We start from the raw sequence: 20,624 nt of genomic DNA, 5'->3' as shown, positions 1-20,624 counted from the left end.
CATATGATGTGATTGAAAATACCATGGCTTGGGTCAGGTGAACCTTAGTCTTCAAGGTGACATCTTTGTTCTTCAACACTTTGAAGGGGTCCTTTGCAGCAGATTTGCCCAACGCAATGCGTCTTTTGATTTCCTGACTGCTGTTTCCATGGGTGTTGATTGTGGATCCAAGTAAAATGAAATCCTTGACAACTTCAATCTTTTCTCCGTTTATCACGATATTGCTCATTGGTCCAGTTGTGAGGATTTTTGTTTTCTTTATGTTGAGGTACAATCCATACTGAAGGCTACGGTCTTTGATCTTCATTAGTAAGTGCTTCAAGTCCTCTTCAATTTCAGCAAGCAAGGTTGTGTCATCTGCATAACACAAGTTGTTAATGAGTCTTCCTCCAATCCTGATGCCCCGTTCTTCTTCATATAGTCCAGCTTCTCATATTATTTGTTCAGATTAAATAGGTATGGTGAAAGAATACAACCCTGACGCACACCTTTCCTGACTTTAAACCAATCAGTATCCCGTTGTTCTATGTAAAGGTTCCTCATGAGCACAATTAAGTGTTCTGGAATTCCCATTCTTTGCAATGTTATCCATAGTTTGTTATAATCCACACAGTTGAACGCCTTTGCATAGTCAATAAAACACAGGTAAACATCCTTCTGGTGTTCTCTGCTTTCAGCCAGGATCCATCTGACATCAGCAATGATATGCCTGGTTCCACGTCCTCTTCTGAAACTGGCCTGAATTTCTGGTAGTTCCCTGTTGATATACCGCTGCAGCCATTTTTGAATGATCTTCAGCAAAATTTTGCTTACGTGTGATATTAATGATATTGTTCTATAATTTCCACATTCGGTTGGATCACCTTTCTTGGGAATAGGCATAAATATAGATCTCTTCCAATCAGTTGGCCAGGCAGCTGTCTTCCATATTTCTTGGCACAGACGAGTGAGCACCTCCAGCATTGCATCTGTTTGTTGAAACATCTCAATTGATATTCCATCAATTCCTGGAGCCTTGTTTTTCGCCAATGCCTTCAGAGCAGTACCATCGGTTCCTGATCATATGCCACCTCTTAAAATGGTTGAATATTGACCAATTCTTTTTGGTATAATGACTCTGTGTATTCCTTCCATCTTCTTTTGTTGCTTCCTGCATCGTTTAATATTTCCCCCATAGAACCCTTCACTATTGCAACTCGAGGCTTGAATTTTTACTTCAGTTCTTTCAGCTTGAGAAATGCTGAGCGTGTTCTTCCCTTTCGGTTTTCCATCTCCAGCTCTTTACACATGTCATTATAATACGTTACTTTGTCTTCTCGAGAGGGCCTTTGAAATCTTCTGTTCAGTTCTTTTACTTCATCAATTCTTCCTTTTGCTTTAGCTGCTCGACGCTCAAGAGCAAGTTTCAGAGTCTCCTCTGACATCCGTCTTGGTCTTTTCTTTCTTTTCTGTCCTTTCAGTGACCTCTTGCTTTCTTCATGGATGATGTCCTTGATGTCATTCCACAATTCGTCTGGTTTTCGGTCACTAGTGTTCAATGTGTCAAATCTATTCTTCAGATGGTCTCTAAATTCAGGTGTGATAAACTGAAGGTCGTATTTTGCCTCTCGTGGACTTGCTCTGATTTTCTTCAGTTTCAGCTTGAACTTGCATATGGGCAATTGATGGTCTGTTCCACAGTAGGCCCCTGGCCTTATTCTGACTGATGGTATTGAGCTTTTCCATCATCTCTTTCCACAGATATAGTCAATTTGATTTCTGTGTGTTCCATCTGGTGAGGTCCATGTGTATAGTCACCGTTTATGTTGGTGAAAGAAGGTATTTGCAATAAAGAAGTCATTGGTCTTGCAAAATTCTATTATTTGATCTCTGGCATTGTTTCTATCACCAAGTCCATATTTTCCAGCTACTGATCCTTCTTCTTTGTTTCCAACTTTTGCATACCAATCGCCAGTAATTATCAATGCATCTTGATTGCATGTTTAATCAATTTCAGACTGTAGCAGCTGATAAAAATCTATTTCTTCATCTTTGGCCTTAGTGGTTGGTGCGTAAATTTGAATAATAGTCGTATTAACTGGTCTTCCTTGTAGGCGTATGGATATTATCCTATCACTGTCAGCATTGTACTTCAGGATAGATCTTGAAACGTCCTTTTTGACGATGAATGCAACACCATTCCTCTTCGAGTTGTCATTTCCAGCATAGTAGACTATATGATTGTCTGATTCAAAATGGCCAATACCAGCCCATTTCAGCTCACTAATGCCTAGGATATTGATGTTTATGCATTCCATTTCATTTTTGACGATTTCCAATTTTCCTAGATTCATACTTCTTACATTCCAGGTTCTAATTATTAATGGATGTTTAAAGCTGTTTTTTTTTCTCATTCTGAGTCGTGCCACATCAGCAAATGAAGGTCCCGAAAGCTTTACTCCATCCACGTCGTTAAGGCCGACTCTACTTTGAGGAGGCAGCTCTTCCTCAGTCACCTTTGAGTGCCTTCCAACCTGGGGGGCTCATCTTCCATCACTATATCAGACAATGTTCCGCTGCTATTCATAAGGTTTTCACTGGCTAATACTTTTCTGAAGTAGACTGCCGGGTCCTTCTTTCTAGTCTGTCTTAGTCTGGAAGCTCAGCTGAGACCTGTCCTCCATGGGTGACCCTGCTGGTATCTGAATACCAGTGGCATAGCTTCCAGCATCATAGCAACACGCAAGCCCCCACAGTGCGACAAACTGACAGACATGTGGGGTTGTTGTGGTAGTGAGGTAATCTTATGACATGGTCTGGTCATAATAGAGGAAAGAGAAAATTATAAAATGACAGGTTTTCGCCGTTGCTGCAAACCTAAGTGAGTTCTGTTAAAACCGCCATTTCAGTCTCAATTACTAAAGCAGTTACAAACTCTGAGGACTTGATCTTAAAATCAGCTCAGAGAACTCTTTATAGTTTTTTTTGTGCTACATGTATATACATATATAAAACCCACTGCCATCGAGTCAACTCTGACTCATAGCTACCCTATAGGATGGAGTAGAACTGCCCCATAGGGTTTCCAAGGGGTACCTGGTAGATTTGAACCGTTGAGCTTTTATTAGCTGTCACAACTCTTAACCACTATGCCACCAGGGTTTCCATGCATATATAAGGAGACCTAATTATATTTGTGCTTTATTGATAATTTTGTACTTATTTGGAGTAAACTGACTGCAAATTGGAAGGTTATTAGTGAAAAAATATGCCCTTTAAAAGAAAAAAAAAAAAGCATCACTGCCAACAAATGACTCACCTACATTCACAAAATGACTACATTGCAGTGGTCGAATCAGGGTCGACTTAAGCATTTTATTGCAATAGGAAATTGAGCTTCTTCCCATGTTTACTTCATGGTACTGGCTGCTCATTTTATTTTCTGGCTCAATCTTTCCTCTCTAAAATTAGCAGTGCTTTGTTGTCTTAGAAAAAGAAAAAAGCAGGGTTTCTATATAGTCTTCATTCAAAACAAAGTTTGATTCAGTCAGATGCGGGTACTTCAAATTACAAAAGCAGATTGTCTGACTAACCAACATTTACACGGGCAGTGATGCTTCCTTGTTTGGGCTGTTTTACCAGGGGATGTGAAGTCCCTGGGTTTTTCAGTTAGGCTCTGGAGAACTCTAGAGCTCCTTTGTGAGGCATACTAAAATAAGCCTACCTCTGGACCCTAAAATGGGATTTATCTCCCAAAGCTCTCTCCCTTGTCCCTGTTTCAGCTCATTTATATCTAGTGGATGTCCAATAAGCTCTGATGGGTGCTGCTTTTCTTCTTAACATTTCCAGTCTCCAGACATTAGTTCCGACAGAATCAGAGTCATTTACTTTTCAGTCTGCAGTGCCCCTGGTGCCATGCCAGCTGGAGAGGGTGACACGGCTGAGGAGCCCGCTAATCTCAATGGCCCTTGGGTCTTTCCTCTAGAGCAACAGCAAGCAAACATGCCAAGTGCTGTACATAAGAAGGTGGGATGTCACTGCTGCAGAAAGCACTCATGGTGCCGCGTGTCCCCCACGGAGACTTCTGAGACTGGGTGAGACTTGGGAAAGCACCCGTGGCAAGAAGAGTTGCCACCCTGAATCTCAGTCCTCCTTTTACAGTACTGCCAGGCAAGGGCTCATAAAGCTTTGCTTCTGCTCTGCAAATGTATGTAGACAGAGGTCTAGGTTGGAACGATACGAAATGTACAGTCTTAATTATTGTCTAAGCACAGCCACAGGCAAATTCAGGAACAGGGGAAAGTCACTTTGGAGACAACGAAGGAGCAGTTCTCCTTCCAGAAACTGGGACAAAATGAGTTGTCTTCTTTATGGCAAGTAGAACCCTAAGTAAGGTGAGGAAAACAGGAGTCCCTTCCTCGGCGTGATAACGCCAAATGTGCTCTGACAAGCTCTCAATGCCACTGATTCTCAGAAGTGGCATCTTCTTTTTTTTTTTTAAGATTATTTCTGGGAAATTAGGCAACTGTAATTTAAAAAGCGTGAAGAAGAGAGCTGTATTCTTAAACAGCGACTGGTTAGCTCAGCTGCTCCCTAGCGCACTGAAGATTGTCTCAAAGAAAACAGCAAAAGAGCTGACTTCTGACTTCTTCACCAGAGAAAGCATGGAGCTGTTTCAGCGGACACCACCACCCTTCTCTTTTCCAAAAATCACTAGTTTTTGAAGTTTAAATAATGCAAAGATTTTAACCTAAATGACATCTTTTGTGCTAAAAGAAATACAGCTTTCTGTGATCTTGCCTTCCTAGCATATCCACAAATCAGCAAAAATGAAACGGTTTTAATAAATTTAAAATAAAAATAGCATGGCTCATAAGGAACATAAATTAAATTTTATTTGGGACTGCGAATTTTAAAAAGCTAATGTTAGATTCATAAAAACATTTATTTCAAAAGTTCTCATGAAAAAATATCATTAGCAAAAAAAATTGGGAATATATAAATTGACTTGTCCTTTCAATCAACCAAAATGTTTTTTTAATTAAAATAATTTTTTTTCTTGGAAAATTCTGTGATCACACCAAGAATTCCTGGCTGTGTTTATGAGAGAAGCATGCTCGGTTTCATCCTTACCGTAAAAGCTAGCTGAAAGTTTTTATTACCAATTTAAGGTACTATTGTTGGGCTGAATTACCTACCTCAAGCCATTTTTTAAAGCTGGAAAGAATACAATTTTTATTTTAATAAAATTTGAAAAATATTTCATAATTAACATTTTCTAACCGTGCCTTTGTGTTCACGTGTGCCAGACCAGGTATTCTAAAGAGAAGGTGGCTGTAATATTAAACAACTATTTCAGTTACTCAAAATATTCAATTTGTCAGCTTTAAGCAAGAGAAAGATAGGATGATCAAAGTTTTAAACGCTAAAAGGAATTAAGTGTTCTTTCTATCTTGAAAGAATTTATTTTAAAGTTTGGAATCTTTGTCCTGGTAAATACATGATCTGTTGCCAAGATACAAAGGCTGGAAACCGATGTGCGGGCGGCCGAGGCAGGGGCTGAGTACCGAGAGAGCTCTGTTTTCATTTCTTTTTATTACGTTTGAAATGCTGTTCGCCTTTGGTAGCCATCACTCTAGGTCTTAAATAGTTTGGCTCAACGGCTTTGAGAACCCTATAACCTCAATTTTTAAATGCTGTGCTTCCCTGGTCTAGTTGGGCTGTGACATTATTTCCTTGGCCTTCCGAGTTAAGAAAATTACTTTTAGCAGGTCATAGTCAAGGCAGGATTATTACATAATTGGAAGAAGCCTGTTCCATTTTTCAGGAACCAGACCATATTATTGGGGTGCATGTATGTATTTCCCTTCCTCTTCCACCATTTACACGAGGGCCCTGTGTTCCTTTTGGATAAAGACAAGACTTCTCAGCACCCACTTCACCTCCAATTTAATGAAGTTGTTAAAGTAGCAAGACTGACAGGTTAATTATCCTTTATAAAAGCGGGACAAATTGAACTGTGTCTTTCCATCATTTTTTGATCTATCAGGAAGCTCCGGAGGTGCCCAGATGCGGCTCTGGTGAATAGAAGAGCTAATCCAGGCTGCAGCTCCTCCCTGACCTTGCCCTCCCCGCCGGGGCCTGACTGTATTGCAGTTGGTTTTTGTTCCACATTCAACAGATTCCACTTTATTATAAATTCAGAAGGATTTTTTTCTCCCTCTCTCCATATGTTGGCTGACAGCTCCCCTGAAATAACTGATGGCTAAATTTAAACTCTGATGAAAATTAACCCAAGTGTTAAATGCAAACAGGAGCTGCTTGGAAGAGAAAAGAGTTATCATGGTAGATGCCAAACAGTGGAAAATGTGTGTAAATTAATGGAGCCTCGCTGGTGACAAGCCGTCAGGCAGTTTGACGGCTCTGGCTAGCGCTTTGGTCCCACTGAAGTTGGCCAGAGGGCAGCACCGACAAGTCCTGCTTTTCAAAAAGACCGCGGGACGCTTGACAGTACCGCTAACTAGATCATCGAAAGTTCATGGTCAAATAAGAGATTTAAAAAATTTTTTTTTTGCAAAGGTTTGCACTAAACAGAGTTTGCAGACAGGGGAGCCATGAATGAGACATCAAATTGCAAGTGCAGCAAAATGATCAAAAGAGAAGGAAGCCTGTGAGAAGTGCTTTAAAACCCCAACTGACGAGTTTGCCGCTGATTTCAAAGTTAATGGTGAGAAATTGGTTTTGTTAACAAAAATAAGCATTTGACTGAAAACATTTTCTACGTAGGGAGTAATGCATCCCTCGCTCAAGGTATTTTTCACAAAAATTAGATTTATACTTCTCAATTTTTTGGATTAAAATACGTAATTTTAGTGAAGCTCATGGAACGGAAATGGACATATAATCAAATATAATCAAACGTTTCCTATTGTGATGTATATGTGACATTCCTAAGAATCTAAGCGGAAAAAAATTCAACCATTCATCCATTTTTCTCCATGAATAAACCAAGCATTTATCTTCTTTAAAAATATAGCATTAATAATATGCCATTAGAACTTAATATTAGCAGGATATAATTTTTTAATGAGTAGGGCATTGAATCATGACAAATAGCCCTGTGACCTTTAACAAGTAAATGACCCTCAGTTTCCTTGTTTGTAAAATGGGAGTAATTGTAATAGGATCAAATGGAATTCTGAAGAGGAAGGCATTTTGAAAACTTGTAAATTTGAGATAAAACCAAGTTATATGCTACTGCTGTGTCATGGATTGAATTATGTCCCCCCAAAAATGTGTGTATCAATTTGGCTGGACCATGATTCCCGGTATTGTACGATTTTCCCATATGTTGTAAATCCTTCCTCTATGATGTTAATGTCTTTAAAGTGTTGAAAAGCAAAGGTGTCACCTTGAAGACTAAGGTGAGCCTGACCCAAGCTATGGTATTTTCAATCGCATCATATGCATGTGAAAGCTGGACAATGAATAAAGAAGATGGAAGAAGAATTGACACCTTTGAATTGTGGTGTTGGCGAAGAATATAGAATATACCGTGGACTGCCAAAAGAACGAACAAATCTGTCATGGAGGAAGTACAACCAGAATGCTCCTTGGAAGTAAGGATGGCAAGACTTCGTCTTACATACTTTGGACATGTTGTCAGGAGGGATCAGTCCCTGGAGAAGGATATCATGCTTGGCAAAGTACAGGGTCAGCAGAAAAGAGGAAGACCCTCAACAAGGTAGATTGACACAGTGGCTGCAACAATGAGCTCAAGCATAACAGCGATTGTAAGGATGGTGCAGAACTAGGCAGTGTTTCGTTCTGCTGTGCATAAGGTCGCTATGAGTCAGAACCAACTCGACAGCACCTAACAACAACATGATGTTAATAAGGGAGGATGGGCAGCAGTTGTGTTAGTGAGACAGGACTCAGACTGCAAGATTGGATTGTGTCTTGAGGCAATCTCTTGAGAAACAAAAGAAAGAAGAGAGCAGAGAGTTGGGGGCCTCATACCACCAAGAAAGCAGTGCCAGGAGCAGAGTGTGTCCCTTGGACACGGGGTCCCTGTGCCTGAGAAGCTCCTCAGCCAGGGAAAGATTGAGGACAAAGACCTTCCTCCAGAGCCAACAGAGAGAGAAAGTCTTCCTTCCCCTGGAGCCTATACCCTGAATATGGACTTTTAGCCTAATTTACTGTGAGGAAATAAATTTCTCTTTGTTAAAGCCATCCATTTGTGGTATTTCTGTTATAGCAGCACTAGATGACTAAAATATATTGTTATAAAAGATAATTCATTATTATAAAATAAATCAATTTAACAAGGAAAAAATGGCTCTTATATTAAATAGGAAACCCTGGTGGAGTAGTGGTTAAGTGTTATGGCTGTTAACCAAAAGGTAGGCAGTTCAAATATACCAGGTGCTCCTTGGAAACTCTATGGGGCAGTTCTACTCTGTCCTGTAGAGTCGCTATGAGTCGGAATCGACTTGATGGCAGTGGGTTTGGGGTTTATATTAAATGGAGCAAACATGGCGCTCAGTTTTCTCTATGCTTTTCTTCATCTTACAACTTCGTTATCTTGAAAGCACTCTGATTGTCAACTGTTTAGCTCTTCATCAGAGTCCGATTCCTTGTTTGATTTGATAATGTTTTCCCCATGCTCACCACCAAAGCATTAGATGCTATAGATTTATTACTTTAATTAAATTAAAATTTATTAATTTTATTTTTAGAATTTCCTATCATCCCTTAAAAGCTCCTTAGGACATTCAGAGCAAGCTCCAGTTTTTAGTGGAAGCATGTGTTATCTTATTTTCTGGGTTAGGAGCCACTCGTACTTCCATTCTGCATTAGAATTAGGGAAAGATTACTTATCATTTCATTCAGCTAGGGAATACACTGGATCTTCCTGGCAAAGTTGTTTGAATTAAACATTCCTGGTGCTTACTACAACTGATTCTTCCTTGGATTTTGTTACCTTGGATTACATTGACTTCTACAACAAGAAAAGCCCTGAGTCCTTTCAGTTTTTCTGTAGACATGGCACCTTTAGCCCATCTCCCATTGATGGCAAAGTGGGAAAACCCAGATGTAGCTTATATCCTGTAGATTAACTCCGTTCACCTCATAATTCCAAAGGACCACAAGTGGACCTAAGCCTTAGCCTGGCACTGGCGCATAGCAGAGAGCTTGTTTAATCTCTCTAAAAGGCTTTTTTAATGAATCTCTTCCAGTCTGTTGGCCAGGTAGCTGTCTTCCAAATTTCTTGGCATAGATGAGTGAGTTTCCAGCACTGCATCCATTTGTTGAAACATCTCAATTGGTGTTCCATCAATTCCTGGAGCCTTGCTTTTCACAAATGCCTTCAGTGCAGCTTGGACTTCTTCCTTCAATGCCATCAGCTCTTGGTCATATACCACCTCCTGAAATGGTCAAATGTCAACCAATTCGTTTTGTCACAGTGACTCTGTATTCCTTCCATCTGCTTTTGCTTCCTGTGCTGTTTAGTATTTTTTCTGTAGAAAGCATCAGTTTTTGCATCTGCCAAGGCAGCACAATAATACCTACCTCATGGGATTGTTATGAGGAATGAAAGAAATCACATATGTAAAACCTCTAGTCAGTGCCTGGCACATAGAAACTGTGCCACAAAGAGTAGAAATAGTAACTGATAGGAGGGTTGACTAAAAGCTAAGTAAATACTAATGAGGTATTCCTAGTCTGACTTAGCTCTGGCACAAATAGTTAAGTGCTTAGCTACTAACCAAAGTGTTGGTGGTTCGAATCCACCCAGAAGTATCTCCGTAGAAAGTCCTGGCCATCTATTTTCAAAAGATCACAGGCTTTGAAAATCCTATGCAGCACAGTTTAACTGTGACACACATGGGGTCACAAAACTTACCAACTATTGAAAACAACCTTTTTTAAAAATTAACAACAATTATTTTTAATGAATAGCCTCTTTTCTCAAATCGGAATCTCCTAGTGCCCTCCATCACACACTGAGAGCTGGGGCACTTTCTGTCAGACTTGGCTTCTCATGTTGTGAGTGGTCTCTGTCTAACAGCAGGTCTAAGGTCATCTGTGAGTCAAGTGTTCTCTATGCTTAATGTAACTCTCTAGCATGAGATCCCGTGACAGAACTTTGTAAGACCAACGACTTATTCATTGCCAGTAGCTTTCTGCAACAACATAAATGGCGGCTATACATGTGGACCTCACTGCATAGAAAACACAGGAATCAAATCGACTACATCTATGGAAAGAGACAAAGGAAAATCCCAATATCATCAGATAGAACAAGGCCAGGAGCCAGTTGTGAAACAGATTATTAATTGCTCATATGTAAGTGCAAGTCGAAGGTGAAGAAAATTAAAACAAGTCCGCGAGAATCAAAATATGACCTTGAGTATACCCCATCTGAATTTGGAGACCATCTCAAGAATAGATTTGACACACTGAACACTAATGACTTAAGATCAGACGAGCTATAGGAAGACATTGAGTATATCATACATGAAGAAAATAAAGGATCATTAAAAGACAGAAAAGACCAAAATGGGCATCAGAAGAGACTCTGAAATTTTCTCTTGAACATAAAATGGAAGAAATGGTGAAGTAAAAGAGCTGAAGAGAATATTTCAAAGGGTGGTTCCAAAAGACAAAGTAAAGTATTATAATGAAATGTGCAAAGACCTAGAGTTAGGAAACCAAAAGGGAAGAACACGCTTAGCATTTCTTAAGCTGAAAGAACTGAAGCAAAAATTCAAAATATTTAACAATACAGAAAGCATCAAAAGCAGATGGAAGGAATACACAAGGTCACTGTACCGAAAAGAATTGGTTGACATTCAACAATTTCAAGAGGTAGCATTGATCAAGAACCAATGATGTTGAAGGAGGAAGTTCAAGCAGCATCGAAGGCACTGGTGAAAAGCAAGGCTCCAGGAATTGATGGAATACCAAATGAGATGTTTCAACAAATGGATGCAGTGCTGGAAGCTATCTCTTCTCTACACCAAGAAATTTGGAAGACAGCTACCTGGCCAACAGACTGGAAGAGATTCATATTTGTGCTCATTACAAAGAAAGGTGATCCAACAGAATGCAGGAATTATCTAACAATATCATTAATATCACATGTAAGTTAAATTTTGCTGAAAGTAATTAAAAAACAGTTGCAGCAGTATAAGGAACTGCAGAAATTCAAACCGGATTCATAAGAGGACATGGAACTAGGGATATTATTACTGATGTCTGATGGCTCTTGTCTGAAAGCAAAGAATACCAGAAAGATGTTTACCTGTGTCTTATTGACTCTGCAAAGGCATTCAAATGTGTGGATCATAACAAATTATGGATAACATTGCAAAGAATGACAATTCCAGAACACTTAATTGTACTCGTGCCAATCCTGTACATAGACCAGGAGACAGTCGTTTGAACAGGACAAAGGGATACTGCGTGGTTTAAAATCAGGAAAGGTGTGCATACCTATTCAATCTGTATGCTGAGCAGATAATCTGAGAAACTGTACTACGTGAAAAAGAATACAGCATCAGGATTGGTGGAAGACTCATTAACAACCTGTGATATACAGATGACACAACCTTGCATACTGGAAGCAAAGAGGACTTGAAGCATTTACTGAAGAAGATCAAAGACTTTAGTACGGATTACACATCAACATAAAGAAAACAAAAATCCTCACAACTGAACCAATAAGCAACATCATGATAAATGGAAAAAAGATTGAAGTTGTCAAGGATTTCATTTTACTTGGATCCACAATGAACGCTTATAGAAGCAGCAGTCAAGAAATCAAAAGATGTATTGCATTGGACAAATCTGCTGCAAAAGACATCTTTAAAATGTTGAAAAGCAAAGATGTTACTTTGAGGACTAAGGTGTGCCTGACCAAAGCCATGATATTTTCAATTGCCTCATATACATCCAAAAGCTGGACAATGAATAAGGAAGATGAAACAAGGATTTGAATTATGGTGTTGGCAAATAATATTGAATATACCGTGGACTGCCAGAAGAATGAACAAATCTGTCTTGGAAGAAGTACAGTCAGAGTGCTCCTTGGAAGTGAGGATGGCAAGACTGTGTCTCAAGTATTTTGGACGTATTATCAGGAGGGATCAATCCCTGGAGAAGGACATCATGCTCAGCAAGGTAGAGGGTCAGCGAAAAAGAGAAAGACACCCAGTGAGTTGGACTGACACAATGGCTCCAACAATGAACTCAGATATAACAACAATTGTGAGAATGGCGCGGGGCTGGGCGGTGTTTTGTTCAGTGGTACACAGGGTCATAATGAGTCAGAACCATTCAGTTCACAAAGTTCATGTTCTGCACCCTAGTGAGGTGAGTAGCATCCAGAGTCTTGAAAGCTTGTGAGCAGCATCTAAGCTGCAACTGTGGGTCTCTCTCCACCTGTCAGAGCAAAAAAGAAAGCAGGACACCAAAGTCCCAGAGAAGAAACTAGTTTACAGGGCGGAGAGTCTACAGGAGCCATGGCCTCATCTACACTGATACCAGAACTAAATGGTATCCACCTACCACTACTGACCATTCTGATCAGGGCCACCATAGATGGACCCTCAGAGCTTAAATTTTTAAAAAGTCCAGACTTATGGACCAGTTGAGACCAGAGGACTCCGTGAGAGTATTGCCCTGAGATACTCTTTAACCCTTGAACCAAAACTATCCACTGAGGTAACCTTTTAGGGAAATAACAGATTGGCACACAAAACAAATGATAGTACCCCTGTCCCATTAACATAACTGCCTCTAATTCAGCTTCATTAACATCATAGAGAAAGGATTTACAACACATAGGAAATCACATTACATGACAAAATGGTGGACAATCCCACAATACGTTTTGGGGGACACAATTCAATCCATGACAGAAGCTTTTTCAGTTAACTGCCCTGTTGGATTATACATCCTTTGCTCAGTTCAAATGGAGCCAACAAAATTAAGAGTTGATTTAAAAAAAATTAATCATCTGATTATATACCTGTGGGCAAATACTACAGGGAGTATCTTCTATACAAACAAGCTCTCCTTAAAAAATGTTTATATATGTAAAATATTTGCCATCTACTGTTGTACCCTGTAATTCACAAGACGTTTTGCAGGACCTGATCATTTACCCGTGTTGGAGCAGCTATAAAGCAACTTCTTTTTCAGATAAATAAGGAATTGGAATGTAGGCAAACTGACATGGTCTTACTCACGTGTGGGCATTCTTTTATTCATATGCTCTCACAACGAGGAGCTTCTGATTAAGCCAAGGGCACTTCGCTATTCTGCAAAACAGCCAGAAATCATTTCGTTTTATTTTCTGATAGAACATCCCTTCACTTCAGTGTCTTGCCTTGGATTAAAAGAACCAAATGCACCAGTATCCAATCTGTCCTACATCCAAGAATGGAATCTGAGGGCACGAGGTGGTGGGGACTCTGATGACCATTGCTGCATGGGACTGAGTCTGGAGCAGGTGCCAGGAAGCTCCCCTGAGCCTTGAGAGTGATGGAAAGCTGTTGACATCTGATGGCCTTTCCAGTGGCCTCTGCCAACAGAGTGAGGAGGGTTTTCCAGCCTCAGGGGATCGTCTTCACATCACAACTTGCACTAAGTGGTCCTTGCGCTGCCTTTCCCCGTGAGGAGGCCGGAGATGGGCCTGGTGGGTGTCCGTGCTGCTGGGCAGTGCAGCCCAGGGCCTGGTTGTCCAGCCGCAGCACAGTGGGGCCAAGTGCAGAGCATCACACTGACGCAGCGCTGGCCCCAGTGGCCTGTGGAAGTAGAGACCCAGAGAAGGGGATCTTCTGAGAGTCAGGCATCAGGCATATATATATAAGTAGTTAAAAAGATGCATACATACTAGGTTTTATCCCTGTGCCTAGCCCAGTGCCTGTCACCTAAATATTTGAGTTTTGTTTGTTCGCTTCCTCACCTGCTGGCTTGATTGCGAATCCACAGTCAGCTCTGTGGATAAGAATACTGTTTTCTTCGTCACCGTATCCCATTGCCTGGCATGGTCCCTGCAAATAGCAGATACTCAACAGATGTGTGTTGAACACTTTATGAAATAATGCAATTTTAGAATTGAAAACTTTGTATTTACAAGCATACCTTTATTTTCTCCAGTACTATAAGCTTTTTGAGGGAGAACTCAGGTTCTAGGTCTGAATACCTTTTGTAGACCTCACAGTGCCTGGAAGAGTGTCTTGCACACAGTAAGTACAGGCAGTACCCAGATTACAAGGGAGTTCCGTTCCTAAATCCATCTTTAAGCCAAATTTGTACGTAAATCTAAGTTGGAACAGTTAGGTATGGTTTGCTTCTAATGTCAGCTAATTAAATTTTGTCTTACTAAAAAAAAAACAAAACCCAAACTCATTGCCATTGAATGGATTCCGACCCATAGTGACCTTACAGGTCAGAGTAGAACTGCCCCACTGAGTTTCCAAGGAGACGCTGGAGGATTTGAGCTGCCCACCTTTTGGTTAGCAGCTAAGCTCTTAACCACTGCGCCACCAAAAAAATACAAAATAATACTGCAACACCAGGGCTCCCTTGATACATAATATATAGTGTACCTTTCTTTCTTTTTTATTGCTGTATTTTTTTAAACTTTAGCTGAAGGTCTACAGAACAAACTAGTTTCTCATCAAACAGTATACACATTATTGTATGACATTGCTTAACACAACACGTCAACATGTAGTGCACCTTTCTATGCATAAAAACCATTGAAGAAACACTTCCAGATACATGAAAACACCTTTAACATAATAATACAGTAATAACAATAATGTTTTGATGTGCGTCACAAAGCAGCATCCATTGGTTGTTACAAACCATTGTATGTACGTTGAAGTTCTAATAAAATAGATTTTATGGGGTTTGGTTTTCAACTATGGGTTGTACATAAATCAGACATTTGTAACCTGGGGACTGCCTGCACTCCACATGTAAGAATTGAGAAAATGACCTGAGTTCAAGTCCCAGCTCTGCCAGTTACCGGTTGTGTGACCTTGGGAAAGTTGCTTACACTTTCCTAGTCTCAGTTTCTTCTCCTGTAAGGTGGAAAAATCATATCTAGTTCATATAAGATAGTAATAACAATAATAGCTAGGAATTTCAAATGCTTTATATATTATTATTCCCATTTTACTGATTCGGAAACCAAGGCATGGAGAGGTTAAGTGACTTGTCCAGGATTACTTAGTAAGGAAATGAGATAAAGCATGTGCTGGGCATGTAGCTAGTGCTCAATAAAAGCCTGAGTATTATGGCCATGGCCGTTGATGTCGTCAATACTGGTGTTGTTATTGTTAAGAAGGACCTAGTGATAGAATACATAGGTATTGTGATTACTGCACCCTCTTGAGGGTGCTGTAAGTCTGATTCGCCTGGGGTTGGAGACAGAAGCAGAGTCTTGTTGTCTAAGCATCCAGGGCTTCCAGGATACAGGAGAGGTGGCTGTGGTAGCCTTTCGAATCCCCCACTGCCCATAGACTCTGCACTGAGCAGTGTAGACTGTTGGCTAACACTGTGCTCCAAGACCCTCCCCTGAGAGCTCCACAAAGAAACTCCCGGATTTTCTCTCTTTCAGGAGTCCCCAGCACTGGGCACTGACTAAGGGGGCAGAATACCCATCCTGTGAAGGGACCACTGGATCCCAGAGGTCCAGGGCTTCTCTGGCTGCTTGGGGTCTCTCAGAGGCTCCACTGATGCGAGGAGTGGAGAAAGTGTGGATCAGGTCATAGTGTCTGACAAGGCAAGCCCAGGCCAGCAGCTCAGCCTGTGCCTCCAGCCTTGTGTCTGGGCTTGGAGCAGACAAAGGGGGCTATGGAGGTCCTTCCACAGCCAGGCCAGAGTGCAGCCAAGTTTTTTTTTACTACAGCGGCCTGAACGTGAGGATTTGATTTTATGAGTCAGAATCGACTCGACGGCAGCGGGGGGTTTTGGTAAACCAACTGCTACATTCTCCCTGAGATAGCAGAGTGAGAGAAAGCATAGCAATAACTAAACTTCAACACCACCCAGGAGGCAACCGGGGAGAAGTGAAGAAATAAATGTCCCAGCTGCCAAGTAATTCACTGAACGTGGCCATCCTTGCAGGCATTGCAGTAGCTTCGGTATTGGAAAAGTGAATTAACTGAGAATGAGAACCCGCAAACGTGTTGTTAGCTCGCTGTTACAAAGCAGTGTGACATTTACTTTAAGAATCATGTGGAAGTGGTTAACAAATTCTATTACCGCATTTACAGAACTCTGCCACAGCTGCTTTTCCCTGCAACGGAGGCACAAAGCCATTGCGCAGAGCTGGAAGTGGTACCCAGAATGTGTACCAGAGGGGGCAGGGAGGAGTGAGAGAACCCTGCTGTCTGGGTCCGAGTGATGTAACCTTTCAGAGCTTCACTTTCTCTACCTGGAAAAAGAAAATAATGGCCGTGTGCAACCATGTGATAATATGTGTCAATGTACGTCATAGCCTACAGGGCAAAAGATATATAAAAAAGGGGAAAAAGGGTCTAAAGGCAACAAAACCAAAGCAGCTGTCATTTAGTTAACTCTGATCCATAATGACCCCCAAGTGTGTCAGCGTAGAACTGTGCTCCATAGAGCTTTCAATGGCTGATTTTTTAGAAGTAGATTGCCAGGACTTTCTTCCAAGGCATCTCTGGGTGGGCTCAAGTGGCCAATTTTTTGATTATCACCTGAGTCCTGAACTTCTTGTACCATCTAGGGATGCCTTAGGAGCCTTGGTGGTGCAGTGGATAAGAACTTGGCTGCTAACCAAAAGGTCAGCAGCTCAAATCCACCAGCTGCTCCTTGGAAACCCTATGGGGCAGTTCTACTCTATCCTATAGTGTCACTATTAGTCGGAATCAACTAGAAAGCAACAGGTTTCTAGGGACGCCTTATTTAAAAAGGTGTATAAACTAAGATCATTGAATTGGAAAGCTTTGTTTTTCCCCCATGTGGACTCATAGGACTCTGAGCCAAAATATCACTTGTGCCTCAGTTTCTCCTTTTTACAATTGTCCTTCTCCCTGAATATTATCAGGATTAATAGAATTCAAAAACCTTCAATTTTTAGATGGGTATGATTTTGGAAAAACTGGGTATGCATATAAAGGCATTGCCAAGTGTCATGGATTGAATTGTGTCCCCCCAAAAATATGTGTCAACTTGGTTAGGCCATGATTTCTAGTATTGTATGGTTATCCTCCATTTTGTGATTGTAATTTTACATTAAAGAGGATTAGGGTGGGATTGTGACACCACCCTTACCCAAGTCACATCCCTGATTCCATGTAAAGGGAGTTTCCCTGGGGTGTGGCCTGCACCACCTTATCTCTCTCGAGAGATAAAAAGGAAAGGGAAGGGGCAGTTGTGGGGGAGGGCGGGGGGACCTCCTGCCACCAAGGAAGAGGCACCAGGACCAGAGCGCTTCCCTTAGACCCGGGGTTCCTGTGCAGAGAAGCTCCTAGTCCGGGGGAAGTTTGATGAGGCTGACAGAGAGAAAGCCTTCCCCTGGAACTGACACCCTGAATTTGAACTTTTAGCCTACTTTACTGCGAGGAAATAAACATCGCTTTGTTAAAGCCGTCCACTTGTGGTATTTCTGTTACAGCAGCACTAGATGACTAAGACATCAACATTTATACCCTGCATAGGAATGCTTCAGAGGGATTAAAGGAATAGGATAATTTCTACGTTGTTCTTACAAAAGATGGAGTAGTCATGACACCCAGCAGCTGGGTCAGCTTCTCGAAGGGCAGAGTCAATCAAGGTATATTCAGCAGACAGGAAGAACTAAGGTCACTTCAGGATCTAACACGGGTGCAGTACTAGTCACATCCCATGGGTCAGGGGTGGGGAACCAGGGAGGGCTTTCTCACTTGGCTAGTGGTAGGTGAGATAAGACCATGTGGAAACAATTAGGTACAAACACACTCGTGTAATGGGAAAGTTTACTGGGCCTCACAGTGGAGGGTGGGAGGGAGAAGTAAGAGAAGATGCAGCCTAGGAGTGAGGAGACCTAGCCTGGCCACTAAAGAGTCTGTGACTTAGACTTTCCATCTCTGCCTAGTTCTTCACCTTTAAGACAGCCCTATATCACAAGGTACTGTGAGTACAAACAAGATAATCAAAGCAAAAGTGTTACAAATGTAAAAAGCTCAGTGCAATTGGAGGCCATGCTTAGGAGTCTCCAGGAAGCCCTTTCCAGGCTTTCTGTAGTCATCGGGGTGATTCTGAGACAACGATTAAATCTGTGAATCAAGCTCCTCCTCCCTGGCCCTCTCCTCTCTCAGCGATTTTGCTCCTACAGTTTAGGAAGCATTCAGTAGTTCCGCAGCATATAGTAGACCGTAGGAATCCCATCCTGCTTCTCAAAGTAGCCTGGAATAGCTCATGATACCAGAGACTGTGGGGTCAACTGGGTGGCCATACCCAACCTAAAACACCCCATCGACTAATAGAATATCTCAAGGAAGCTTGAATGCTAGATCCGTCTCCAGGTGGATTTAGCTGAATGCCCCCAATTCTCCATGCCCATCTTTACTTCTTTCTGCATGGCAAGTAAGTATCTTTGAAATGTTGAGAACTGTTCTTTTCTTGCTTTTTCTAGGTATTGGTTGAGATCTTGGGAGAATACAGGGTAAGCAAGACCCAGGTTGCTGCTCCTACACTAAACAAAGATTCTCGAAGGTGGACACAGGAGGAAAGTGATGTGTGTAGGAGTTGGTGGAGCAGAATGAACCTGTGTGTCAAAAGGCTAGATGGCGCCTGGGACGGCCCCATGGAGTTCCCCCAGCTCGGCATGGCCTTGACGCACTGCACTGATATCCGTGTGTACCAGAAGGACCTAGAAGTGAGAAAAAGAACTGGAGGCATGAGCCATAAGGGGCCTTACTGCCTACCAGCCCACTCGGCAGCAATCTGTGTGGACCAATAACCGAGGGCTGAAGGCAACACTGGACGTCTTGGCGAGCAGTGATGTGGACAGATGGCATGGGTCTTAACACCCCTCCCTTGGAACTTTTTAAGTCTCCTGGTATGTCAGTAAAACTGCAGAGGAAGGGAGAGTGCTGAACGAGATACAGTTCCCATCACTCCAGCAGGGTCTCGTCAGAAACTAAAATTAAGCTCAGTTATGGAATAATAAAGTCAGGCTTCTCGAATTAAGCTCAGTTATGGAATAATAAAGTCAGGCTTCTCGTGCACTTGAGTTTGCAGGCTGAGATTCATTCAAGGTGAAACTAATACATGCTCACCCTCTTTCCTTTGTCTCGACCTCTCTCCCTGTAGACATCTCCTTTTTGAAAAAAAAAAATAAATAAAAAGTCTTGAATAGAAACAGAAAATTCTAGTACCATGTAGGCCAGAGCTGAGGAATATCCGATTGCCCAATGCCATTAAACTGAACTCCAGGGCTCCGTCTGACCTCAAATAGGTGATGGAGGTAGCACACAGGAGCGCCCGTCCTGTGTGCTACCGCTGGCTGCCCAGACAACTGACGCCCCACCTTTGCCCAGCCTCTCCGGCAAGTCGGGCTTCTCCATCTCTCCCCTCCTAGCCATCTGTTCCTGCTGCTCTCCACCCACCAGGGCCTGCCTGGGCAGGAGGGTGTGAGGGCCTCTGATGAGGTAGGCCTCGCCCCCCCCCATCACTCGCAGCCGCAAGGAAAGCACCAGCTGTCTGGCTTCATTTGCATTTTTTCTCCCAACTAACGAAATTAGCCATGAGTTTCCTGAGGTGATGCAAGACACAAGTTTAGGCGGGATGTGTCAGTGTGTGATGGAGAGGGGAGGGGAAGGTCAGGGAAGCATTTTGATAACAAATTTGCAGCCCTCAAATGGAAGAGAAAACTAGAACACGTTTTACTGTAGAAGTACCTTTTAGCTCAGAGGGAAACGTACATTTTTAGCTCAGAGGAAAGTTAGATGAGGCTTTTAACAGGTAATTTTTATCCCCTCTGGGAGAAAGGCACACGCATTTTACGAACAAATAGAAAAAGATGCCGGCCAAGATTGAGGCAATTCTCAATTACTGGACATTTCTTTGGTCACATTCAGAATTGTCTTAAAATGACGAAGACATTTGCTAAAGTGCTTAGGCCAGAGAGCCAGACATTCTGCTAAATATTACCAAGGCACAGAAGTGAAATGTCTTTCTCTGAACTGCCCTTTGTACCCTTCTGATTACAAATAAAACAACAAGACTGTCCTTTGCTGGGAGGGTTTGATTACTGGTTCTGGAAATGTTTCCAGCGTTCTCATCTCTTTTTGTATTTTTAAACTCACAGATTAGTTATCTTCCCTGAGGCAAATGCATAAACTCATGGTTATATTCTGAAGCAAGTCCAGATATGAAGATCTTTTAAGAAACTGATATTTTCAACAAGTTCACAGAATTCTTCAAATGACCCTTCAGAGGCAGAGAAAACCAGCCTTAGACAGGTGAGGAAAAATTGAGTACTTCCCCCAGGTTAGCCGCTGTCAGTCCTCTGCTCAGAACACTCCAAGGATTCCTCTCTCATTCAGAACAAAATTTAAATTCCTTCCAAGGCTTAAAAGCCCTCCATAATTCAGCCCCTGCTAGCTTTC

General features: G+C 41.8%; 1 protein-coding gene across 6 annotated transcripts in view; it reads right to left on the bottom strand.

Annotated features, from left to right (window-relative positions):
• SPATA17 (spermatogenesis associated 17) overlaps positions 1 to 20,624 on the bottom strand; it is a 360,593-nt gene that overhangs the window by 10,774 nt on the left and 329,195 nt on the right. Inside the window, exons 11-12 of one of the 6 annotated variants that reach the window (XR_007515262.1) lie at positions 13,955 to 14,042; positions 13,236 to 13,793 (exon numbers count right to left, since the gene is read on the bottom strand). The exons of 3 other annotated variants lie outside the window; for them this stretch is intronic. Coding sequence is in view for 2 of the 3 variants with exons in the window: in XM_049868172.1 (XP_049724129.1) it covers positions 13,916 to 14,042 (127 nt within the window). In the remaining variant the exon portion in view is untranslated. 2 more of the 6 variants (XM_049868173.1, XM_049868172.1) reach the window with 2 other exon arrangements.

This window comes from Elephas maximus, chromosome 24 (assembly GCF_024166365.1).
Source record: "Elephas maximus indicus isolate mEleMax1 chromosome 24, mEleMax1 primary haplotype, whole genome shotgun sequence".
Taxonomy (NCBI): Eukaryota; Metazoa; Chordata; class Mammalia; order Proboscidea; family Elephantidae; genus Elephas; species Elephas maximus.
This window is presented reverse-complemented; position numbering and strand designations above follow the sequence as displayed.